The sequence below is a fragment of the Chaetodon auriga genome, chromosome 2 (genome assembly GCF_051107435.1).
Source record: "Chaetodon auriga isolate fChaAug3 chromosome 2, fChaAug3.hap1, whole genome shotgun sequence".
Lineage (NCBI taxonomy): Eukaryota > Metazoa > Chordata > Actinopteri > Chaetodontiformes > Chaetodontidae > Chaetodon > Chaetodon auriga.
Genome location: NC_135075.1, coordinates 2,411,687 through 2,439,564, shown reverse-complemented (window position 1 = coordinate 2,439,564; position 27,878 = coordinate 2,411,687). Strand labels below are relative to the sequence as shown.

Below are 27,878 nucleotides of genomic sequence, written 5' to 3'. Positions count from 1 at the left end.
AAGCAACTAGCTGCTGAATATAGTGGAGCATTTAGCAAGAGCCAGATATTTTCCTCAGGAGATGGTGGTGACCGACACAGAGTAAAAGAGAAAATGAAAAATGGACTTATACTTATCAGGTGGCCAAAAATAAAACCTGAAGTAAATAATAATGTCTCTCTGCATCTACTGGATGTGTAAACACATAATTATTTGCTGGCATATTCACTAAATCAACTTTATATGGGAAAAAGTGTCATTTTTGTGGAATTCAGCTCCAAATGTCCCCCATCCTGCATACGCACACACACATACACACACACACGCACAAACAAACACACATATCAGATTATTAAAGATCAATAAAGAAATTAAGAACTCTTGACTTCAGTGACCCTTAAAGCCATTGTTGCAAACAATAATCCCTCCTCTCTACAAATTTGACATGGAAACGGACTGAAAATAACACAGACTGTATTAAATCTTATTTTTCCACAAACGAAAACTTACACCATCGCAATAGTTTGAAAAATGCCCAAACACATAGCCACTTCAAACATTCTGTCTTTACCAGAAAGGGTATGCTGGTAGAACAGCTCACTATCCCTCATGTGAGGCAATCTCGCAGATTCACCTCCAAATTAAACATGATGGACAGTGTGTCATAGTTCAGGCTGTGCCACCTTCAAACTGAACTTCCACTGATGAGGAAATTATATGCTGCCATTAAAAGGACAAATGTCACACCTTAAATAAAAACAAGCACACATTTTCATTTTGAAAGTTGAACTGGCTTAATTACATTATAAGATTCCACATCTTTGCTGTGAATTTCCGCACAACTCCTTTATTCTCTATCACATACTCAGAGGGAACTAGATATAATCACCACAAATGCACCATAGAACTGTACAGAAAATCTGACATGTAACTGATAGCTTTCATGAGAAGGTAGGTGTGGGTGTTGCTGTTCACACAGATGCTGTGGAGAATTCACGCTTCCAGCTGACTCCTGCTCTAACAAAGATGGGTGGCAAAGATTGAGTAAATCAAAAGGCTTCATGTAAACATCTCAGGGCTTCAGTGTACAGTGGCATCAACAGCAGCTAATAAACTAAGTAAGTGTCTGAATCTGGAATCAAATCACTGTGTCCTTTACAAAACAGACCTGCATCATTATTCAGTTTATACACCAACACCATACCATGTCTGTTATGTAGAAATTCATTTTCAATTCAGTTCAATTCTATTTGTATAGTGCCAAATCACAACAGCAGTTGTCTCAGGACACTTTCCATAGTGCTGGTACAGACCATACCAGCTCTAAACATACATGTATAAATGTACATTCTACAACTACATTATTTAAATGGCCATGTCATATAGCTCTTTTGTGCATGTAAAAAAATGCATGCAGAAGTGGCAGTCCAGCATTTTCATCTGTTACTTGTCTATCCCATGATGCAACACAGCACCAGCTCCTGCTCGGTGACCATCCTCTACCAAGGTGAACGCCCCGCCTACCTACTGTCTGCCGGTGCTATGCAAAGATGTGGAAGGAAACATTTTGAGCAAAGCAGCCAATTTCTCTGTTGTTGGCTGTTCATCCACTCCCACCATCAGAGGATAGATACCCACCTGACTACCAGTAGCTCAGATTTGTCCTATGTGGAGGACATTTGTAAACCTGAATATCTCCCACCCACTGCATACTACTAAATTAACTCTTTTTGCTATCTACAGAGAACATTTAGGGCTTTTCAGTGTTACCAAATGTGAAGGGGTGGGGCTTTGGTACCTTTCTCTTTCCCATTGAGGAAAATTGCGTCCATCAGTGCAAATGCATTTTTTGGGAAGAGGAAAAGTAAGTGCATAATACTTTTTATTGAGCAAATTTTCGCTTGAAATGTTGTTGGCATATTTTAGATAAGTCTCTTAACAACACATTAAAACATTATCTGAATTATTTTAATGGTATTTTAGCAAAGTATTTAAGTGTTTAGAAATGCCCCCCCCCCAAAAAAAAATCTTAAAAAAAAACAAAACAAAACACGTTTTCAGTATTCTAGTTACCTTACAAAGACTGGGGAATTTAAACAAAAAAAACATTGTCATTGGACAATATTTTTTTTCCTGGTAGTCAGGCGGATATAGTAGATTAACTCCAATGTGATGGAAATGCCTGCACAATGACTGGAAAATTGTGTGTGTATTTTAACTTTACTCTGCTGGACTGCTTTGTCAACAAGGGCCAGGAACAGAAGTTAACAGGTGGATTGATACCGACTTTTCGTGAACCACCACCAAACCTTTAAGTTGTAAGTTTTGCAAAATGTTATGTTGTTTTACTGTTTATTTTGTTGGTTAGCCAAGTAGTGTTTTAGCCACACTAGCAATGTTTAACTTGTCGCTTGCAGGGCTAATATGGCTAAACAGAAGGTTGACTACATAACACATCTTTGTAACCTACAGTTCAACAGCACTACAAAGTACAAGCTCTAAAATGATCAAAGACTTGAATCAACACCCATTTAAAACAGTTTCAACAAAAACAGAACATTACAACAAACACGAAGGGATCTATTGCAGGACTGTTGAATTCCACTGCATTACTTTCAGCTGGATGTACCTAATAAACTGGCAACTGAGCGTACATTTCCATCTATATTCTGACCCCCACACTCTGCTCTCTGACACATGCCAGTTCTGCCCTGTTGAATCCTAACTGGATTCAACAGGGCTTCAAGTGGTATTGGCCATAAAATAGTCCAGAGCATTTTATGACATGGGGATTTTCCATTGATTGTGATAAGGGGGGCATGTGTGTGGGATTTGGGGGTCCCAAAGCCATATAAGTCCCTGTTGTGATTTAGATAGAGGCATCAAGGGAGGATATGAGGAATAAGAGCAAAATCAAAGGGTTTATAGACAGAGGCAGGAAAAAATTGTACGTTGGATGGCCGACTGGGGGAAAAAACACCAAGGAAGGAAGCAGAGGAAATAGATTTGAGAGGGAGGGATAGTCTCTTGAGTTAATGATGGGAAGATAAAACACTTCCCACCTCTCTCCCTCCATCTCTTGTCATCACAGATTCCGAGGTCTGAAAGCTGATACTGCTTCCACAGCCAGGGGGCACTCTGATCCCTTTTTTGCTGCTGCTCCTAATTTCCCACAGAGCCACTGGCCCAAGGTCATGCTTTTTGCACAGGCTGGAAGCCCTGCACCCCCTCCAGCTTGGCATTAGTATTCTGCTAGCCGACCGACAGACCACAATGTAAGGGAATGAAACCTCCTGTCTGCTCCACAGTCTTCCCTCATAGCTCATTTTGGCTCCTGGTGAGACCATTTGTAATGGAACTGATGGAGGATGTTACTTGGTTTGTGTGTGTGTTTGTGATCAAAAGCATTTGTTCCTACTTTAACTACTATTTAACTACTTAACAACTACTTTAATGAAACCTCTGCTGACCTATTTTTTCATAATAAGCTGTATTTTGCCATAACTGTGTGTGCATAAAAGTCATATTTTTAGTGATGCAATCAGTGCTTATTTAGTACATGTCAAAACAGTTTTGTTCCAAAACAAGTTATTAGATTTTTCAAGCCCCTTGCAGTCATATTTTTGATGATGTAAAATCCTCTGTACTTCTGAAATAACATGCACATACACGGATATACTACACACTTCCTCCCTCCTAGTGTAACTGCTTTTGATTGTCTGATAGTAAATTATTATCACAATTTACATTTATAGCAAACAGTGATATCTGTTCACCAAGTATTGATTTGTGGTTCGATCCTTGGCCTTGGCAGTCTACGTGTCAAAGAATCCTTCGGCAAGATACTGAACTGCTGTGAATGGTTAACGCCCATAATGAACAGGTGACTTATGTTGTAAAAGTACTTTGAGTCATCATATTAGAAAATGCGCTATATAAAATACAGTCCAATTACCATTTAGAAAAGCTTTCAAAGATTTGTACAGTAGTCACTCTATAAAGGTATCTCTGTACAGCTCACATATGTCAAAGTCAAGGCCTGCGGACCAAAACTGGCCCGATGGAATTGTTGTTGGCCTGCATGATAATATCTATTATTAGAGCTGGCCCGCCAGTATATTGCATGCATCACTGGTACTACAAGTCCCACAATGCACTGCCAGTGCTTTGCACGTCAATCAAAGGCCCGTGAGCGCGAGTCCCTGCCCCACTCATTCATCAGCAGCCTGATGGAGCTCGTTACCTGTGGTCAGCTTTCAGCTACCCTCTCCTCAAAAAATGGCTGAACAGAAGGTGGACTTTGAAAACAGGGGATTTCAAGGCAGGTGGGAGGCAGAGTATGTGTTCGCGGATATGGAGGACAAAGGTGTTTGTCTTCTGTGCGGAGACAGTGTGGCTGTCATGAAAAAATCAAATGTAAGGAGACACTATGAAACAAAATATCGTGACAGGTAAATTACTCTGGAAAAGCTGCATAAAGAGCCAGAAGAAATGAATGCAGCTGATTTTTCTTGTATTTAATGTTTAATGTTGTTGTTTATAGATAAAAACAGTCTCATAAGTTGTGTTAGTTCGAGGTTCAAGTATCTAGCTTAGAGTGGTGTGCATCAGAGAGCAGCAAACTCAAGTTGAATATATGTTGACTTTTTGCGCTCTTTTCTTGCTACCACTGGGCATGTTTTTTTTTTTGTTTGAAGGAAATTATTTTTGGCTGTTGTTGGCCTGTGGGAAAATGTTTTCATTTGAAATTACTCTGGACAGCTGCAGATAAAGCCATAAGAAATGAATGCAACTGATTTTTCATACATTCAATGATTAATGTTGTTTTATAGGCAGTAACTTATAGGGTGTGTTAGTTCCAGGTTCAATATGTGCAATAAGGTCATTTCAATCAGGTTTCAATAAACATTGAACCAGTCCAGCCCTCGACTTGGAACATTTTTTTAAATTTTTTTAGAATTCCTTCCGCTGTGTGCATATGCCTTAAATGCTTGGAACATTTTTACATTTAACATAATTAAGCACTTGGACTCATGTGCATGTTAACATCTCCTGATACATACTGATGTGTATCACAAATGTAAATGCAAACACATTGTTGGACTGTGCAAAAGATAAAGTTTAATGAATCTGGATTATCAGATTGATATGGATGCAGACATATTTAGGACACAGTGTTTGGATTATTGGCATCTTTGCTTGACTGAAAGGGATTCAAGCTCTGCCTGCCTGTGTGAATACTATGATTATTCACTGATCATTCATCTGATTTAAAGTTTACTGACACTCTTATTGGGATTGCAACCCCATCTACAAAAAATGTATTTATCCTTCTAATTTGACTTAATTTGATTTTGACATGAAACATTATTAGGCTTTAGTTGTCTGGAATGAATATTGTTTGAAAATTTCTAAAACACATTGTTGGTAAAATATGGTTCAGACACATTTTGCAGGAGACATAATCTGATACTAATGCATTACAGTCATTGATCTCTAATCAGTTATTATAATAATGAAGAATATAACATACCACCAGCATGCTGTGTTTATCATTTGCATAGTTTTCACTTTTGCTAATTTATTTGTCCTGTAACAGAGCTAGTCAACACAACCCTTTCAGCAGCAAGCTCTCATATCTCTCTCTCGCACGTTAGAGCCTCTCAACACCTGAATTCAACATAAGTGGCGATGGCCTTTTCCAATGAGTCTGCACTTTTCAGCTGCTTTACCATGCAACAATAAGGCAACTCACAAATACAGAGATGTTCACACACACTCTTTGTTATCACTGCAGTCCAGGAATGAGAGCAGCAATCTGACCTCAAAGCCATGTCCAACCTGCTATATGTTATGTATTATATTATTTTATCTATTATGTGTTTGAGTCAGCATTATGAACCCTTCAGTATCAGCCATTGTAACAGACTAACCCTCCCACTACAGGCTCCAGTCCCTCCCAGTCTCACCAGTTTGTGTTTGGCATCGGTGAGGTGTGTTTCCTCATAGCTGTCGTCATGGGCTGTCCAGCTGTAAGACACCAGGAAGTGGAGGATGGGTGGGTGGTAAGTGACCTCTGGACGAGCCCAGCGCACCACCAGAGCGCTGCCGTTCACATGCTGCACCTTCATGTTGATGGGAGCACTACTGCATACTTGGAGGAGAATGAAGGTAGGAATCAAAGAAAGAAAGGAGGGATTGAGGGGGAAATGTGCAGAAAAGGAAGAGAAGACGTTAGTACGAGAGAATAGAAAAATAAAAGGGGAAAATGGAAAAGGGAAATGAGGGTGCAATGCATGTCGAGGAAGGAGAAAGAAGAGCAAAAATGAAATGATGAACATAAATTAGGAATATGAAGATAGGAAGCAAGAGAAAGAGGGGAGATAAAGAGGGTTAAATGGACAGAAAAAGGAAGGAGAGATGGAGCAAAGAAGGGGAGAATTGGTAAGAGAAAAGAAAAAAAATCAGAAATAAAGGAAAGCAGTAAGGAAGAAACATGAAAGGGAGGAGGAAATAGTGGAATGGAGGGATTAAAGAACTCAAAGAAGTGAAGGAAGAGGAGAAAAAAGTGAGATGGAGAAAAGTGGGATGAGAAAGGGAGAAAGGCATGAAGGAAAGGATGAACAGGAAATGAAGTAAAGGAAGTGGACATGGGAGAAAAGAAGGAAGGATGGATGGATGTGAAGGGAGAATGAAGGAAGCAATGAGATTTAAAGTGAGAAAGACAGAGATAATTTAATGACAGAATACATCGGCATCAGCTTATCTTTCAAATACACTCAGAAAGAGAGAGAGAGAGTTGTATTCGTGAAGTGTTATATTGATATTGCTGAGTGATCCAGACGAACACACAGACACATGGACATACACACACACGCACATGCACACGTGCACGCACACACATACTGGTTTTGTTAAAAGGGTCCAATAACACAAGCTTATATATAGTCATCGTCAGGCTAAATGCAGCCCACCTGCTCTGCCTTCAAATATCTGACAGTGGGAGATATAAACACAAACACATAAACATTGAATGTTTTATTATGAATTTAACAATTACCACTGTTGCATACAAACCCTACATTCATTCTGATAGGACCAGCCCTGCACTTACCACTAGATGTCTCTGTTTTCCCAGTGACATTTTCTGCTCAGACTATGGAGTGCTTGACTTCAGATTCTGAATATTTCAGAATTATTACTGTGGATTCTCAGTACTGCCAGGCCTTTTCCTGAAACAGGTTTATATAAGCCTTTTCTCGTTTGCCTTGTATAAGTTGCATATACCTTCCTGTTTTCTGATCTGCTCCTTTTTTAATTAGCCATTGATGCTGCTCATGCAAAATCATTTCAGACTTCCTCTGTGTTTACCTGATGTCTTGAAAAACTCAGTGTAATACACATTTTCACAGACTAATTCTGTCAGTGTAACTACAGCCATGTGACAGTCACTCCTATGTGAGTTCTGAGTGCATCTTCCCAAACATAAATACTGTTTTCATTTGCTAATAATTTCCAGTTTTGTTTCCATTTTGCCTTTTTGTAATGTTAAGCTCCCATCTGTGAAACTTGACACTTCCTGTACAGATGTTTCAAAGCCTTCTAGCAACTCAAATGACATTATCCCCAGTGCAGTGGGCTTTTAATGTAAAACATCTGCATGAAGTGTTTCACTAGTGGTAACTTAACATCAAGATATAAAAGGAGTAGTAGTAGTTGTAGTGACCTGAATTAATTCGAAAATGAAAACCTTTTTTGTGTTAAAAAGAGATTTAAAGCAGGAGAGTGGTAAGGATCACATGAATATGTTGCAGTGTTACAAATAGTGCTGTGGAATTTTATATATACTGAATTTACCATGTAAGCTATTGGAATGCAGGTAATTCTAGCCCTCTTCCTATGTTTTTGTGACTGGCCACTATTCAAGCTGGGCACACCTTAGCATGATTTTAGTCCTGGCCATTATTTGAATACCAGCTTTTACTGTATATGATAATTTACATGGACTGCATTCATAGCAATTATGTAGTGCATTCCACTCAAAGCACTTTACAACACATGCCACATTCACCCATTCACACACACACTCACACACAGATAGCACAGCCATTGGCAGCAATTTGGGGTTCAGGATCTTGTCCAAGGACACGCTGACATGCAGACTGGAGGGGCCAAGGATCGAACTACTGACCTTTGCATTAATGGATGACCTGCTCTACCTCCTGAGCCTGAGTAACCCTGCACTGTTCTTATTCTTGTTAGCAGTCAGTCAAATATTTTGGCAAACATTCAGTAAGATAACATCCAGAGCAGCATCTTATTTTTTACAGTATTTTTTGTGAACTTTTGGCCTGAGGCTGTTTTGTCACGGTTTTGTCTACTGAAGGGAAGTCTTAATGTTCCAGTATACAATGATAGTTCAGACAATATTTTTTTTCCAACTTGCCGATTTGAATAAAATGTCCCTGTGCACTATATCAGGCCAGTAAAGACATGTTTTTCCCAGTTTGGAAGAACTTTGCCTAGTCTGCACAGAGCCCTGACCTCAACCTTACCCAACACCTTTGGGATGAACTAGAACGCTGATTCTGAGCCGGACCTTATCAACTAACATCCATGTTTGACCTTACTGATGCTTTTATGACTGAATGGGAGCAAATCCCTGCAGCCAGGTCCAACGTCTGGCAGAACGATTTCAAACAAGAGTGGAGACTGTTAAAACAGCAGATTGATGATGGAGCGGCACATTTAACAATCACATGTAAGTGGAATGTCCGGGTGTCCAGATTTTAATCAACGTTATCTGTAGTGTAACAGTATGTTAAGCAGCAATTCTTTGTACTTTTCACTGTTGGAATAGAGGGAGTAGCATACAACAATGCATTTAATGATTATTCCAAACACTGTATCATATTATGCAAATGTGTAAGGTAATTCGATGATGAACATGGGTTGATTGAGAATAGGACTCACGTGCCTGGTGGAAACAAATTGATTAGCTTGCTCATAAAGAGCTGCAGTGGAGTTTTTCTATTCATAATCTGCAGTCGCACCCCATGTGGCTTAGATTTACTAAAGCCATTAGTCACACACACACACACACACACACACACACAAAAGCACACACATTCACAAAGTAGAACACACACATGCACATCCACCAACATCATTTGGAAGTCAAGCAGTGAATGACCTCTATGCAGGCACAACGTATTTAACAGATTATATCAACCTGGGCCCAGTCAGCCATGCTCTGTGTACGTGTGTCACAGGTTAGAGCATTAATACCACTATAGAAAGCATGTGCTGTACATTCACAGTGTGAGTTGAAGTTTAAAAGTAAGGGAAATAAGTGAATATTTTCAGTAGCCTACACAGTAAAAATCCATGGTAAACACTTCACCAGAGGTGTGTAAAAAAGTAAAATTTGTAATTAATCCAATCAGTCCCGACAGAACACAGGTGTACTGCTCACTGTTAAAGTGAGGCTTCCACACAAACTGACTGGTCTGTCTCACTGTCAATCAAAATATCCACAGCCCTGGACCAGTGCTGTAGAAAAAGAGAGCTGCAACACTTTGTGATCTTGCCACCACACAGTCAAGTGATTCCGGACAAATTTGCGCCATCAACCTGTAAGAATGCTTTCAAGCAGGACAGACGGCGGCAGTCATTTCATCAATTGACCAGTCAACATGCTTGGGAAACTTGAAAACTGGAATTGAAACTTCACAATTCTCTTTTTGAATGCCACTGCCCTAGACTTCATAAGCAAAACTTATCATGCTTGTTGCTTCTCCGTGTATGTTATTATAAAACCCCCCGGAACTTTGGTTTGGTAAAAACACAAAAGCCTGGCGTACAACCCCTAATGCACCCCCTAACTGCTTGTTTGTTCCTCACACAGTTAGGTCCCAAGTCCTGCAGTGGGGACATAACTCTCATTTTGCCTGTCACCCTGGGATTAACAGAACTCTTTCCTTGTTGAAAAGGCATTTTTGGTGGTCCACAAGGGAGACGGACACTCTGGCTTTTGTCACAGCCACACAGTTTGTGCCAGAGGGAAAGCGTCTTATTGCCCCCAGCTGGTCTCTTTAACCCCTACCAGAAATTGAGCATGTTAATCAGGGTGAGATATCAGATATCAGATATCTCACTAAATGTATGAGGGCTCATTAAAGATTGTAGTATTAGTAATCTACCCGAAAACATTATTTTGCTAATTTAAGATGAATTGCTATTTTCCTTAATCATCCTCAATGGATAAAGCAGGTAAATGGACTGTATTTATGCAGTGCTTTTCTCATCTGACAACTACTTTTACAACACAAGTCTACATACAGGTCTACATTACGTGGCTAGCCCACCTCATTAAGAGCTTTTTTTTTTAAACCATTCCCATACTGATGGCATAGCATCAGGTTACTGCGATATGTAAACAGCCAATGCCTGGGATCGAACCACTGACCTTCTGATAAGTGGACGACTGCTCTATCTCTTGAGCCTAAAGGTGTCCCTCACATGGTTCTTTGGAGCTGTTTTACAAAATTGCTGAACTCATACTCAATGTGTGTAACTGAAAGCCCTGTGTGTCTGGAAGGGTGATGAAGAGATGCTCTTAAGGCTTTCATCAAAGATAAGCGGGCCATCATACACTCGCATGCACACACACATATACACACACAACTCTCTCACTCTCCTCTATTTTTTCTCAGAGAAGCCATTTGGAGGAGGAAAGGACATCTTTCGCCCTGCACCACGTTGACCACAGTTGATCGATGACCTGGTCTTGATTGTGGGTCCTGTCTGTGGGGTTTTTGCACTGGGAGCGATTGGGTGGGAAACAATAGTGAAATGGCTGGTGCCAAATCCTTCTTTACACAGTTATTTGTTGTGGATAGATAAAAGTACACAATTAGCTGAAACCCTCGGTGCTGGTGTTCACATTTTTTCTTGCCTTTCTAGAGTCAAATAAAGTGGAAAAGGAAAGGAAGATACTTTACATTACTTCAAATCTTAGTGAGTAAAATGTCATTATAAACAACGGGACCTCTAGCCAAAGCTTTGAAAATGACAGCCAGGTTATTGAAAAAAAAAAAAAGTATCCTGCAACAATGAGCTCTGCCCAGGGAAACCTCAGTAAGCAAATAACAGCTTCACACATTATACAGGACATTTACTGGCCATTACTGATGACATTTAGTTGACATGCCAACTCTCCTTGGTAGTAATATCATTAAAATGCACGATAAAGGCATTAGTTTTTGGTGCACACTGTCACTTTTATGTGGCAGGAAAATGTTTTCTGCTATGAAAAATTTAAATGCTGCTATGTGTGAAGTTTCACTCTGTGCAGTACAGCTCACCATGTGTCACTGTTTTAGAGGAGACTACCACTTGATGGCATGAAGGACTGTAAATTGAGTAGCACTTAGACTGGCACTTGCATTGCTCAAACTACTTGATACAGTACTTGTGTCTTTTTTTAAAACTGTTATTGGTGCACATTTAGATATTATGCAGGGACATTATTCAGCTCTTGGACATCTTAGCACTGGCCTAAACAAAATAGACATAAAAAATGGGTGGAAAGGTGAAGAATAAGTACTGCACATTCAGATTGCAAGTTAGTGTCATTTTGTGTTTTTGAAATGAGCAATTTTAACTTGCAAATAAGCTTAAATGACATTCTTGAAACCTAATTTCACAATTAGACTTACTATCACTGAAACTGGGAAAGAATATACAGGATGTCTGACAGTAATGTGCTGTGTAGATTAGAATAAAAAACAGAGAAAATACATACAGTAAAAGCCAGAGCAGGCTCATCTCTGGTAAAAGAGACCTGACCTGAGCTGAAAGTGAGGAACAAACAAAAGCAAATGCATGAATGTGTGACAAAACGCTCCAGGTGGCCACTTCTACCCTGCAAGAAATAGCCTCGCGCGTAACCTTCCACAGGCCACAGTGTGCTGTAATTAGACTACCATTTTTGTACAGATTAAACAAACATGATATAATGTGTAAATCTGTGAGCTTTAAAGGTGCTGTTGGATGATTTTTTGAGTGAGGCGACCTTTTTCCTTGTTTCCAGTCTTCATACTAAATTAAGTGTATTTCTCAAAACGTTGAAAAATGCTTTTAACAAAGTATCCAGTCACAAGTACCATGCCTTGAGATTTGATTACACTGTCAAAGGATGCAGACGAGATACTAATCAAGCCTTGTAAATTGAACATAACACTGAAGGTGTGCCATTTGCCATTTTGACTGGTCTTTTTAGAAGGGAGAAAAAAGTGACCCATCAGTTTCTATAACCATCTTCACAGTGCATTATTGTGTAAGGGTACAGGCTTTAAAGGGCATTTACAGGCTTTATGACCATGCTCAGAAGAACATATAATGATTACTGATGCATTGAATGACTCATAAACAGTATAAATGTAATGTGTCATAAAGTACAAGTGTAAGCATATTATGAAGTTAAACTTTCATCATGAGTAATGTTTCTTGACAGGTTGTCTAAGATCAATAAACACAGCTACTTTTGGCCCCATTAGATGCTGTGCAACATGACTTATTTATGGAGAAGAACAACTTATTTATTTCACTTAGCTGTCTTCACTATCATGTTACTTCTACATCAGCACTTAAAATACTTGCTAAATACAAATAAGTATAAGGTATAAGTTGACAATTCATTTCACAACAGTCCTTATCAGACAACATAGACATGTCATTAGATGCTTGTGCATGTAAGTTACTGTAATGTTATATTTCTAATGTATAATTGTGCAAAGAATGCGCTCTTACAATGTCCATGTGCCTTTATAGTGCAATACATGTGATAATAGATTTTATGGTCTGAATGGTCCCTGCTTTTGTCATGTACTGGAAATGCAACACTAATGTAGCCAGACAGTCAGCAATTTAGGAACTTGAGAAGAGTTCATCTTTGCTCATGCTTTCAAACTAGTCATCTCTCTGTAAAAAGGTTTCTTTATGGGGTCAAGAGTAAAACAATATTTTCAAACAGGAAGCAAATACACTCTAAGACTCTTTGTGAACAAAAGTAAAAAAGGCTTTAATATAGCAGTCTGTCAACCTTTTTCTCAAATCACCAGCTAACGCAGAGACAGAGGGGAAGTTCAGAAGCACATTCCAGTTCAAAGGAACAAACAAATTCCCTATAGTATTTGTAATCCACAACAAAAATGGGAACTACCGGCCTTCTAAATATAACTGCAAAGCAGCAATAAACTAAAGCTTCCTTTTGTAAATCCCCACCCTTTGTGTAGGCCTCATTTCCTTTTTAATAGGTGCTCAATATCCTGTGGGCATCTATCAAGCAGCCTAATCAGCAGGTGGGCATCAATGCACATATCTAACTGAATATACTAAATAGGCTCTAGCAGACTGAAACCCTGGACAAAATGCCTTTGCTTCCTTTTGTTAGCCAAGGAGTTTGGGTTTATTTCGATTAAAGTTGTTCATGTTTTAAATCACAGCTGATCTTTTCATCTGACCCAGAGTCAGACGAAAAGATCAGTATCAATTTAATCTTAGCCCAGTACAGACATCTGCTGTTTTCAGACAGGAGGAGAAGAACCTGCCTTTTTATTGTGTCTGGGAACAATAATAGTTCTTAGAACAGTGTTTTCAGGGGCTTTTCAGCTCCTGCTTCAGAGTAGATGCTCTCCTAGCACAAGAAGAACCTTGACCTTGACTTGAGTGTATAGTGATTGATCCAGATGTAAGTGTTCGCTGATTGGTTGAACACATGAGCCAATGCGGCACCAGCAACTGCCATTTTTAACAACCTGTGTGCAATATCAGCTGTGTAAACAGCAGCTCGGAATGGTAGCATTAAAAAATGTGACAAAATATGAATAAATGAATGTCAAATTGTTGCTGTTCTATGACTCTGTTGGTAATGTCAATGCTATCAGTAAAAAGGCCTTGAAGATACGCAGTTCTCGGTGGAGCTCTGCAGTGGGCAGTTCCTCTCAGTCTCCAGAACTGTTTGGTCCGAAAACGGTTATTGGTCCAGGCTGTGTTTAGCCTAGCTTTGCACATACAGTGGAGATGGGGGACCCACTAACCTAACTGTCTGAATGAATGAATGTCGTAGTTACAGAGAGCTGAAGTGAAATTGGATCTTCAAGTAACACTGTAAATCTTTCTCAGAGAGACTGATAAATGAAATGTAAGGACAACGAGTAGGCTGGAGATGACTCAGGACTTTCTGTGTGTTGTATTGTGTTGCTTGTTAGCTTGCCGGTTTGTTGGTATGGAAGCTATCACGTTTTTACAACTGTGTCATTATATGTTTAAGATGTGAACAGGAGAGCGAGTTAGCCCAGTTATGTGGTTTTCTATGTACTTTCTTTCTATGTACTGGACACAGAGATGAAACTGATAATGGTTCTGTCATTTGCTTCAGAATGCCAGGCGAGTGGACCTATATTACCCAAAATGTTGGTATGTAGCTTTAACACCTAAAAGGTATTCCTTTTTGTTTTCTGTCAAAGCCTTCATGCGTCTGTCTGTCATTCAGCTTCACTAAATGTGACCAGCCTTTCAGAGACCCAAAAGTAAATGAAGCATCATGGCTGATGGGAAACAAGCACTAGCAGCATGAGGGCATTCAGGCTGAGCTACAGTAAAATGGAATGAATTAGCAGGAGGGAGTGAAATGAAAATGACTTATGCAATTTAGCTGCTGCTGTATAAGATTTGCACAGGTTTTTATTCTACAACACCACCTGTGTGTTGAGTGTTTGTTAGGTGAGGAAGTGGAGAGCAGTTATGGGCCAGGTGAACACTCACATACAGTACATGCATAGATTTCCATCATCAGCCCACACAGCTGTAGCTATGGTAGCATGGTGCAGAGAGTGTGTAGGAGGCATGTGGTTTGTGTGTCTGTCTGTCTGTCTGTCTGTCTATCTGTTGGTCTGTCTATCTCTAGTTTTTTCAGCTCTAATCCTCTTTGCCTTTTTTCCAAGCTGTCCTTTCCCTCCTCCTCCTCTTCTGCTTTTCCTCTGCCAGCCTTATAGATCTGCTTACAGCAAACATGTCCCACTGCAACGCTCAAGGACATACTGCACGAGCATGCAGCACTGTGCCAGGACAACACATACACATATACAGTGTGTGTGAGTCAGTTTGCGTTTGTGTATCTGTGTGTACATCTAGGTGATGCACCTCTCTCATAGTCGACCATATGGAAGTGTGTATGAAGGAAGAGAGGGGACAAATCCTGCCAGGACAGTTGACACAGCACAGATGCTAGGCCACACACAAACACACACAAATACACAGAGAAACACATGCACACGCTCACACATGCATGCATACACACACACTGAACAATGTGTGGTGTTGTTTCAGTGGTAATGAGGCAGTACTGGGAGGACGGCTGGTGTGCCTCCCACTGCCTTATGCTAGGGGAGTTACCCAGCTCGCTGGTGAAATGACAGAGAGCAAGCCCAGACCACATGCACACATGTATGCACACACTCATACACACGAAGACTAGACAATCAGTTTCCTATGGGCATATGAGCAACACTGAATATCCCTCATTTATTAACATTAGGAAATGTCACCATCCAGGAATAATGTGAGAATATTAGACCAGTTTAGAGAGGAAAGAGGGGAAAATGTAATGATGCTATAAAGATCAGAGATGGCGCTAAGCACTTAGAAATTGTCTTAGTGGATGAAGATAGAAGAACAGTCTGCAATCTAAGATAAAATGAAAATGAATTGTTATTATTATTATTAATAATAATAATAACAATAATAATAATAATAATAATAATAATAATAAACTTTTTTGTATAGCACCTTTCATACAAGAATGCAGCTCAAAGTGCTTTACAAGGAAAAAATCACATACACCAAGTGAGTGTTGCTACACAGAAATAAAACTGACAAAAAAAAAGGAAAATATGAAATAATAAAACTCAGTTGATAATGATAAGACAATCCATAAAACAACAGAAAATAAAGTAAAAATAAAGTTGAATAATGATGAAAAAAATAAAATACAGCATAAAATAATAAAATACAGGTTAAAATAGATGACAGAGAATGCATAGAATCAAGTAAAATACAACATTTTAAAATGAATGCCGCAATGTGTAAGCACGAGGCAAAGCACAAACGTTTCAGACATTTTTCAGGAAGCCATAGCTAGTTAAATGCCAAAGTGAAGAGATATGTTTTTAGCTTTCTTTTGAAAATATTCAGCGAGCTGCTTCCCTAATATCTGTAGGTAGTGTGTTCCAGAGCTTTGGGTGAAATGGACAAAGGCTGCATCCACAGTTTTCTTTCGATATGTTCTTGAAGGCAAAAAATAAACAAAGGAGGGAGCGATGTAGCTTGGTCCTAGTCCATTAAGGGCTTTGTATACAAAGAGGCGGACCATAAAAATCAATCCTGAATGTTACAGGAAGCCAGTGCAGAGCAGCTAAAACTGGTGTTAATGTGCTGTCTCTTGGCTCTGGTTAATAGTCGAGCTGCAGAGTTTTGAAAAACTCTGCAGCTGCAGCTGTGTTTTTTTTTTTTTTTTTTTTTTTCAGGAGGCCAGTAAATAATGCGTTACAATAATCAATAAGTCAGCTTGAAATAAATGCATGGATACATTTTTTTAGCATCTTTTAATTTTATTTTTTTTTTAAATGGTTGTACTTTCGCTATGTTCCTAAAATGGAAACATGAAGTTTTTGTCATCTTGTTGATGTGATCTGAATCTCAGATAACACCAAGATTTAGAACCTCAAGATTTTATCCAGGAAGTTCATTTCCCCAGATTTTTAAACAGCATTTCTCTCTCTGTTTTAGAGTCGACTATTAAGATTTCGGTTTTGTCCTCATTTAACATCAGGAAATTATTGCTCATCTATTTATTTACTGTCAAAAGACAGTTAACAATGGAGTCTAGCATCATTTGGTTCAGCAGAGATGTACAGTTGTATGTCATCTGTGTAACTATGGAAACATGCACTGCGTTCTCTAATGTGTCACCCGGTGGCAGCACGTATAGTGAGAACAGAAATGGACTCAGGCACCTGCCCTGTGCAACCCCACAACAGATGTCATGTTTCTCAAACACATGATCTCCAAGGCTGATTTAAAACTTTCTCCCTTTGATGTTTGTTTTGAATCAGTTTAACACATGAGTAAGATATCATGGTCAGTTGTGTCAAAAGTTGCATTTAGGTCTAAGAGGACAAGAAGTGAGATCTTATTTTCACCAGAATTTAGTCTGAGGTCACTGATTATTTCAATAAGAGCAGTTTCAGTGCTGTGGTCTAAAGCCTGACTGAAACTCCACCAGGATGTTATTTTCTTTAAAAAGGGCATCAATTTGCACTGAAACTATCTTTTCCAGTGAATGAATAGAATATGGGATATCGACTTATAGTTGGTGAGTGCATTACAATCTAGGTTGGGTTTCTTTAGTAATGGTTTTATAAGCAGCTGTTTTCAATGCATCGGGTAAGATGACTATTTGCAGACATGTACTTGGAATCATCAGGAGTTGACTTGCAACACTGCCAAACACCTGCTTTAAAAATGCTGTAGGTGCAGGGTCAACAGGAGGTGGATGAGTTGGACTCAGTGACAGTCTTGCAGAGCTCAGTTAATGTAAGCAGGAGAATTTTCCCATGGTTACATCTTTTTTACAGGGTTTGATGAGCTCTTCTGTGTTCACATCAGCAGCAATGCTGGCTCTGATTGAGGTTATTTTATTATTGAAGAACTTCACAAGTTGATGCAGAGAACTGTGGACGAGTCTATGTGATGTAGGAGTGCACATGCCACTTGGAATTTTTTTCAAAACACCTAAAAAGTAAAAATAACTAAGCTAAAAAATATCAAATAAATCTACATTATCAACATGATCATGTTGTTTATTATTATCATAAAATAATTAATAATTATTAATTTAATGCTTCATTAATGATAATTATAAGAACAGAATAAGGAAGCAGCAATATATTTCAAGACTTTTACTTTGATGATGCTGAGTGTTTCCTCATTCTGTGGTGGTTTGTGGTGTCAGTGTGTAGTTTGAAGAGCTGAAACTTAAAAAATTATGGGTTAAAAATAATTTGACAAGAAAAACTACCCAAGTACAATTGTAAATAATTTAGATGAATTTTGGAGCAGTTTTGCTGTATTTCGGTCCAAGCTGAGAGACAAAGGGGCTCCGTATAGACACTGATTTCTTTATTAACATTCATGGCCATAAGGAAGAGGTAAGTGTACATCTGAAACTTAAAGTCTCAACACTCCTACCTTTGGAAGCCTCTGTTCCATATGGCCCACTGCCGCTGTCAGTCAGGTCAGGCAGCCAGGCATCTTTGACCGCTGACTTGAAGACGTGGCGGTTGTCCAAGCTCTGGATGGGCCTGAAGTTGCTACGCAGATACTCCACTGACTTAACATGGTCTTGTTGCTCCGTGGTGAAGATGGAGTAGAAAGCCTCCAGCTGGTGGGGGAGAGTGAGCATGGCAGAGACATAGGAATGGAAAGAGAGGAGTGAAGACAAGAGGAGTTAATGCTTGGCAGACCTCACATCCTGTTTTGATTTTGAGTTGATGATTTTGATATACATCATACAGCAGTCAGAGCCACTTCAAAATACACTCCAGAAATACACTATATGATAATATAATGCAGAAATGTAAATCAGATAAGATGAATTTTTAATGATCCCCATGAGGAAACTGGGTTGCTGCAGCAAAACAAAAAAACCTAAAAAATATATTTTCAAAAAGCAGAATATTGGAAATATGTTAATGATAATCCCAACATATGATGAACATATTCAATAAACAATGTATCCATACATCTGTGAAAAATCTGAATTATTAGTAATACAGTGAAATCTTTCATGGATTCACTGTTTTAATGGTATGGACAACAAATTATTCCAGCATTGAGGATTCAGATATTCATAATGTGTAAGTATTTCTTTCTTTTTTTTTTTTTTTTTAATTGTCCTATTATTTTTTCTTTTTTTGGTATAATTTTCTGGAGATACACATATTCTCTTTCTTTCTGAGACTTCAGATTGATTATCAATCAGTATGTTGCCTGCTCTCTCCAAAGTTATTTGTATACATTTGAAATGAAAAAAAAAAAGAAGATAATTTGTGATTTTAGGGGAAATTATATAATCTAACATATAATATAGCAATATAACTAATTGTCAGTTTCTACAAAAATGTTTATATATGTGCAATTTTGCACTTTGAATCAGCCAAGTTTTTTTTTTAAATCCAGCTTTTGTGCTAAGCTAAGTGCCCCATGCTTCCATTGCCATAAACACAGACATGTGAGTGATATCTACCTTCTCATTTAACCCTCTGCAAGAAAGTGAATAAGCACATTTCCAACAGTATTGTGTTATTACATTAAAGTCTAAAGTGCATCTGTAAAATCCAATATGTGACGCAGCTCATAAAGGCAGAAGCGGAAAAAAAAAAAAAAAAGAGGAGCTTAAATGCGGGTTCACTGCTATGTCCAATACCTCTCTCATGACCAGAATCCAGAAACAAAACAGACATACAGTACATTATTGCATGGAGTTCAATACAAGCATAAAGAAATCACACAAGTAGATACAAATAGGCAATCATATTCATCATGGTCATGAAAGACAATAAAAATGTACAAGTCTAAGAATCTAATCATATGTATCTTTGCAGACAATTAAAAAAATTCTAATAAGCAGTGTCGAAAAATTCCCATCCAGATTCTTAAACCAGATAATTGAATCACAGGAAAGAGGAAAAGTCAACTTCTTGATCCAGATCTGATGGTTTCAATCCAAAAAGTCTCCCACTAGAGGAGATGTTTAAGTCTGTCAGCCGCCAACACTCCACCCACCTCCCATCCCCAGACCTGTTGGAGATTAGTTGAAAAACATGAACTATCAGTGAGTGTGGGTCCTTGTGGCATGCATCTCTGAAGTGCTTTCACAGGGGATAATTATGGTTTTGGAGTTCTAATTGCATATTCATGTCCTGCCAGTCGGTCTTTCAGGCTGTGTTTTGTGTGTCCGGCATGAAGTAACCACAGACACACTCCAAACGACACTACACATGTAGTGTTGGATTTGGCAAAGTCCTTGAGATACTCAGTGTTTTGATGAACACATTGAAATAATGAGTTACAATAAATGATGTCATGCATATTTGCATAAACTGCACATAAAGGAAGCCACAAAATCCTGGGTCTAGATCTGGTAAATCTTGTTGCCAATCTAGTTGCCAAACTCATGCCAGACACTTGATGAATGATGAATCAGGAATATCCAAAGACTACTGGTCTGATTATGGCAGCCAACTGTGGCCCAAAGTCACTTCAAGTGCTACTAAAAGGGCTTGGTTGTCTGACACAATTGGTGCAACTATGCAGTCTCTAAAACCCCTGAGAAAAAGGTGTAACAATGTATGGGCCAAAGCTGAGCCAAAGCTCCTGGCCCTCCTTCGGAAGAACACTCAGTTACACCTAGCTAGATTTGGCTGAATACTTGATTGGGTTTGGGAAACTAGGAAGTATCTCTGGAAAGATGGATGTGACTTCAATAAGCGAATTTAAGGCTGAATAGATACTACCTGTATACATACTGAGCCGACATAAAGAAGTGACGTTCATATACTACATTGATTGATGAAATTTAGTATCTGACACAGTGACACTGTTTCCAAAGTTTTTTAAATCTGAATTTCACTTCCATGCTATCAAGCTGTGAACATTTTGCACTGCTTTTGGTTGATGTTGAAGTTGGCCTCTTTTTGCATGCTGCCATTTGTCAAATGCGTGCTGGGTGGCAAGATGTGCGACCAGACATGCATTTGCACTGTGTGATTGAAGTGTCATCTTTCTGCCTGTGTTGGCAGATGGATACTCTGTACAATGTGTTTGGAAGCAATCCACACAGACAAACAGCTTGTGTGCAAGGGAGTGTTGGACAGTGGGAGGGGGTACTGAGAGAAGATTTAGTTTAATGAAGGTACATGTCTCAGTGAGGGGATGTCTGAGAACAAATTCTCCCTGTGACTCTGTGTGTGCAGTATGATAATCAGGTGCTCTGAAAAAAACAAGAAAAAGAAAAAAAAACATCAACTAAACCACAGCAAACTAAGTCTGGGTATAAATATTTAAGGATTTGTCCTTGACTTATTATGGTAAATTGAACCCAAGAATTGACTGTCCTCTCTGCCAACCAACTGTAACCATTGTTGTGAACAAAGCTCCTCCAACAGTTAACCACACAACCTACCATAAAGGAATGAAACACAAACCAAACCAGAGAACTGAAACAAACAAACAAAATCTAATATATATATGAAACTGTTATTCTAAAGGTACATTCAGACTGACTGTGTCTGAAAAAGCCATTTTTTGAGGCAATACGACTGCACAAAATACTAGAAGATAAAAGAAATGTGAACATTGTGTTCAAATGTGGATTTGAACACATGCAGATTCATTTTCTGTGGCATAAATAGAGGAAAAAACAGACTTTATGGTGGAAAATGCTTTAAGTTGAACAAAAATTTAACGCTAATCATGTGGTTCACGTCCTCCACAAACATAGCTGGTGTATTTATTGCTACCTGGTAAATAGCTGATATCTGAGCATTTGGAAAATTTGGTATATGTAGAGAACCAATGCAGGACTGCTCAAACCCTTCAGTGATCAATTTTGCAAGTGCAAAATTTGTTTGGAATTTGATCTGTATACATCTTGAGAACCTAAGGCTGCAAATGTTTCAATCTGTCCATTAGATTTCAATATTTCTTGACAGAGCATTTATGAATTTAGATTGAAATGACACTTTTAATCCATTAGGCACTTCTCTCAGCAGCTACAGAGTTTAGTGTAGTGGAAGCTTTTTACTCTGATTCAATCACTGTTCAGAATAACTTGGGGACCGTAAATATCCTTAACAAATGTACAACATGTGGACTGTAGGTACTGAGATATCTTGGTCTGGCACAAAGTGTGATTCATGGATAAAGTGAGAATCCCCATCCTTAGGCCCCACCTTTTGTGAGGGAAAAACAATAGCAGATGAGGAAGTCAGCCAGTGTTCTTTCATGAGCAGAATGTAATTGCAGCAAACCCAAATCCCAAACCCCCCAAGCTGCTGCAAAACAAATGTAAAACCGCCATTAAACGTCAGCCTGCCAGCTTTGGTGACCAGCTTTAGGGGTGACTTTCTGAGATGATGAAAGTCAAATCTGGGCGTCAAAGCAAAGGATTAATAAGAAAAAGCCCTGTTCTGGCTCCAATGTTTACCGAGCCATAGTAAACCCTCAGGATAGGCTGGACAAAGACTGAGGATGGAGGTAACATTGTACGATGAAAGAATAAACAGATCCATGCACAGCTCTTTAACTTACTCCTTTGCGTTAGGTTTACCACACTTACTAAGAGTACCTTTCTTGTGAGCTGCTGATTTATATTTTGGTTTGGTTCCTGGGCCTAAATTGCTGTGGTTCCAATGCAGCTTAAACATCAATGTATCAAGAGAGCTGGATACTTTCTGAGATGGCACTCCTTTCAATGAAAGTAGCTCACTGGGCGTATACGCCAAAAAAAGTTTTTCAAGTCTCCTTAGGCGTCTGTTTTTGTTTTTTTTTTAATTAAAGTTGTTCTTGGCTGTGTTGGATCATTTCCTGCTGTTTTCCTGCATACACAAACATAAAAATATGTGACGCTCAGAGAAATGTATTTATTGTTTTTCAGCCATTCTTTTGTAATTATTAAGCATGCAAAAGTCTGTTTGGGCAAGTGTGCATCACATTATCTGCAATTCAAACTATGGCCATTACATCAACACTGCCTACAGCCCAGTGCCATTCTTGTGGACTTCAGATAAAGTCCTTGACTTCCAAAAACATTTTCTGTATTTCTGAAAATTTCCCATAGTCAAAGGGGCACCAGGAAATCTATCTGTCTCTCTCTCTCTCTCTCTCTCTCTCTCTCTCTCTCTCTCTCTCTCTCTCTCTCTCTCTCTCTCTCTATTCCAAAGGTCCACCCTAATCAACTCAGGAAACATGATCATATAAGTCTAAGAAAGCCTCCAAATCACTCTGGAGCTGAGGTGAACACCTGTCATCATACACACAGTAGTTTGAGCTTTTGTTATCATTAGTATATTAACTAGTGCAGCTTTAAGGCTGGACAAAGTTCTGCATTAATGACTGTAAGTTACAGTAAGTAATGTCTGTGCAATGTCCTAAAATGATTGCTAAACCAAACAGTTTAATCAGTGTCTCTAAATGTGTGTGCATGACAGATTAAGAGCATATTTTCTGAGAATGCTCACCACTGTATAGCTTTACTGTGTGTGCTGAACTGTGTTTGTCGACTGACACTGCAGACATTATTTTTGTGTGTCTGTGTGTAAATGCTCACTATTTATAGCCTGCCTCCAATCTGTGTTTCTTCTTACACAATGGACTGCAGTAGTGCATGAGGCAGAGAGCCGTCAGCTCTTCCTACACTTTTGGATCAAATGCAGATGATACTGGCATAACAACCACAGTGCTGCCTCACAGCAAGTCATGTTGTAACTCCACATCCACATTAGCCTCCAGTCTGAGTTGAAATCACTAGACCATCAGAGCATACAGGCTTGGTCACAGCAGAAATTAGCAGAGCAAATTTCCTTTGACAATATAAACAGATTATAGGCAATCTATTTGAGAAACAGGGACATAATGTTTTTCTCCACAGATACCACTGGTTAAGATGCTTTTTACTTTTAAAGGCAATAAATAAGGCATTCAGTTGACAACATGGTAAACTGGAGTCACAGACTACTCTTTGAAATCTGCACAAGGGGTTGATGACTGTGGAACAGTATTACATTTTCACTATAGTGTTGAGCTTACTCAGTGTTGTCATTTGTTTCCACCCAAAAGTTAGGTTACATTCCAATAAACTGACCCCTTCTCTCTTCTGAGTGGTACTGTATGATTGAGAATGACAGGCCACTGAGGTCAGGAGGCTCAGCACATAATGACTGATAACTGATGATGGTCAAACTCAAAGGTCATTTTCATTTATTACAACTAAGGTGAAACTTTTCCTATTCCACTTATTATCTTGTGATTATTTGTTATTTTGTGGGGTGGCAGTAGCTCAGTCTATAGGGGCTTGGCTTGGGGACTAGAGGGTAGCTGGTTTGAGTCCTGCATGGACTACTCTACTACTACTGATTTGGACTAGTAGGTGGAGAGGTGCCGCTTCATCTCCACCGAAAAATGTGGAGGTGTCCTCGAGCAAGGCACCTAATCTGTAACTGCTCAGGCCGTCACACTGTGGTCACACATCTCTACATATCAATAGCATGTTGATTAGGTTTCTCTGTGTACCTGTGTGTGTGTGTGTGTGTGTGTGTGTGTAATAAAGTACTAATTCAGAATGTAAACACAAATTTCCCCTCAGGGGGATTAATAAAAGAATTATTCTTCCCAGCTCTGTGCTAAAAGACTTGCAAAAGCTTACATCTGCTCATCCGAGTGAAAACTTTTAGTAAAGATAAACTTTTTTTTTTTTTTTTTTTTTTACTTCTAGTTAATGGCTACAGTCAAACGAGTGTTTAGCTTTCTTTACTCTTCTTTTTATTAGCAAGCTAGCTTGGACAGATAATGTTACATTAACTTTAATGTGATATTATCCACAATTATTTTATGACTCCTAATTTTATCATTAATGTAACCATAGTTTTGAGTCTTCTTAATTGTAAAATAGAAGACTGGAGGTAATCTTTCCCATATTTTATCTTCTGAAAGTTGTGTGGCAGTTCTACATTTAACTTGTTCTTCTACTGTATCCAGTCTAAACAACTTTTACCCAGAAGAAAAGACTAAAACTGAGGTCAGCTTTTGTTGTTCAAGTTCAAGTTTCATACACCCCTAACCTGTAAGCTTTTCAAACACAGTAGTGTTTGCCTTAAACATGAACTGAGAAACTGAACTCATGCAGACAAGGGTGAATGGACAATTTTTAAATGTGTCCATTTCCATCGTATTCCAGAATATGCAGGTTGAGCATCTTGCTGACTACATGGCAGCGTTTAAGTATTGTAATCTTTACAATCAGAATGGTGACTGATGACAAAAATAGTTCTTTTCTGCATTTCTTTTGTTTTACCCGATGAACTAAAACATATATTGAACTCTCAAAAGCAAGGAACATACTGAACAGTGGATTTTGTGTACACCCCTATTAGGCTGATGTCCAGTGATCCAACAGCATTTCAGTGACTAGATCAATGTGTAATTAAGACCCGCCTCACATTGAAATATAATCATAAGCTGTATAATCAGTAAGCTGTTGTTGAAACAACAGTTAAATGTATCCAAGACCAGATTTATTTGCGATGTGTAAATATATATAAACATGCATATCACCAGATCACTGCTTACTGAGGTATTTTATAATCAGTACTAAATCTTATGAAAGACTTCAAGGAGAAAAAGAAACCCATATGGCTGTATCTTATCTGCTTTCTGGAAATGTTGGCGCACTTGCACACAATGCCAGATGGAAATCCTAAAAAAAAAAAAATTCTCACATGTCCCACTTGGAATTGCTACTGATCTCAACAGTACTTCCCTGTTAGCAGCTCATTTTTAGAGTGACTGTGATGTGAGACCAGCGTGGCATAAGCCATCTTAGGTTGGTAACATCTGAGACACATTTTTTCTCTCTCCCATACACACATAAACACACACGTCAAGTGCACGAATACAAGTGTGGCAAGCCCACATGGCTGTTTGAAAGGAAGGCATTTTAGGTGAGTTGTTGTGTAAGAGCCTGTGCATCGATCCACTCTAAAAGCAGGCCCAAAGCAACCTCTGTCACTCCTGCGGACCAACTTCAACTATGATCCAAAACAAAACAGTAGTAGAAAGAGGGGAGAGAAATAAAATACAAAGAAGCAGAGAGAGACAATAACTAGAGTCACCATTAGTGTTAATTCTCTTTCTAGCATCCTCCTTTTATCTTTCTCCATGATGTTTTCTCTGGAGAGTTACACACCAACAAAAAAAAAAAAAAAAAAAAAAAAAAAAAGAGGGGAACTAAAGGACTTCAAAAAGCATTTGCACATGTTGAGAGAGACTGGCTAATGGCCAGGAATCAAAAGCTAGATAACTGGAAGGATGAACAATGCCCGTCGCTTGCTCATTTGTTGACTCTTTGTTGATTTTGTCTTTAATCTGCAGAAAATGAATCCTCCAAAAGCATGTGTAGTGTTATACAGCATAGCTTTCATATCATCTGTGTTATGTGCACAGGAGACATTTGTTCCCTGTCTTTAGCCTTTAAACAGATGCAGACTCTCAGGCAACACGTGTACAGCTGCCATTCTGTTAAGCTGGATTTCGCCTCAAAAATGTAATTACATATTTAATTACATGTCAGTATTATGGCATTTTGCCTGTCATCTTGAGGGCTTCTTCATTTATAACTGACTGTGGGGTCGTTGACACCACCTGATTCACAGTGCTCCTTGCACAGGATCTGATCCAATGCCAGTTCTGTTACCCTTTTTTGTGACTTCAAATGAACAAAACAGGCCTCACCCTTCTTTGGTGCATTTTTAACCAAACCTTCTAGTCGTTGCTGAATTAATTTGCCGAGGGAAGGCATAATAGGAAATAAAGACTGCGCAGTTGCATCGCTCTGTTAGTATGTAGGTTTTCCTGGATTATTGGAGATAAGTGGAGTTTAGTTAAGGGAAAGAAAAAGGTCTAACTTCCTTGGGTAGAACTGAATAAATAACATATGTGTAGCACAACATTTATTTACATTACTGCAATATTGCACAACATTTATTTACATTTACAGTATATTTACATTTAAATTTTGTTTTATTTTGTATTCACTGTTGCTTTTTCTGTATATATATATATATATATATATTTTTTTTTGTCACTTTTTTGTTTACTTTTTTAAATTCTTGTATATGTTCTATGGTCATCTGTATGTTTTTTGTTCATTGCAACAAAACAATTTCCCAGATTGGGATCAACAAAGAAGCAGTCTAAAGTCTAAAGTCTAAAGTATAAATCATATGTCTTTTACCTAACTGACCATAATGTAGCTCTTCCTTGCATTTCCAAGTGGTATTATTGTTGGTGCCATAGTCACAAAGACAACGGGAGCACTTTCCATTTTCTTTAGAGCCTAACTACCAACAAGACAGGAGACACCTTTTGTTTCCAAACTTCCGTACAGAACCAATCAGCGTCATTTTGAAAATAAGAGGGAAGAAAGAAGCATGTTCACTGAAGAGGTAAAATGAAACTGTTATAATTGTATATGGAGTTTACATAGTTTGAATATTACTTTGCAGGGACAAGTAACTACAGCAGGGGTTGGCATCAGGGAGTCGAACAAAACATACATAGAAAAAGTGTGAGTTCATTCATTTTTTCTGCTATGGAGATATGAAAGCAGATGGAATAAATGAAAGTTTAAAAGCTAAATGAAAACCTGTCATGGCCACATAGCTGGAAAAGAATGAAAGAAGTGCTTTAGAAGCATGCAGTAAATTTGAAATATGTTACTGTCAAAATCTTCTATCTTCTATACCGACTATCCCTTTCGGGGTTGCAGGGGGGCTGGAGCCTATCAATGGGCAAGAGGCGGGGTACACCCTGAACCGGTCACCAGTCGATTGCAGTTATTGTCAAAGTATTTAAGCTATTATGTTTACAAACTCAGAGAATCATGACTGAAAGAACTGGCAACCTCTGTCCCACTAGCACCACTGGCAATGCAAGTGTCTTTTTTTTTTCTTTTTTTTTTTTCCTGAAATTAAGGCTCTATTTCCCATAATCTTCCTTTG

At 38.7% G+C, this 27,878-nt stretch overlaps 1 protein-coding gene across 2 annotated transcripts in view; it reads right to left on the bottom strand.

Annotated features, from left to right (window-relative positions):
- Window positions 1–27,878, bottom strand: part of LOC143332315 (receptor-type tyrosine-protein phosphatase gamma-like) — a 433,828-nt gene that overhangs the window by 57,524 nt on the left and 348,426 nt on the right. For both annotated transcript variants that reach the window (XM_076749645.1, XM_076749655.1), the window contains exons 8-9: window positions 18,292–18,484; window positions 5,949–6,133 (exon numbers count right to left, since the gene is read on the bottom strand). In XM_076749645.1, coding sequence (XP_076605760.1) covers window positions 5,949–6,133; window positions 18,292–18,484 — 378 coding nt within the window. The remainder of the gene's footprint in view (window positions 1–5,948; window positions 6,134–18,291; window positions 18,485–27,878) is intronic.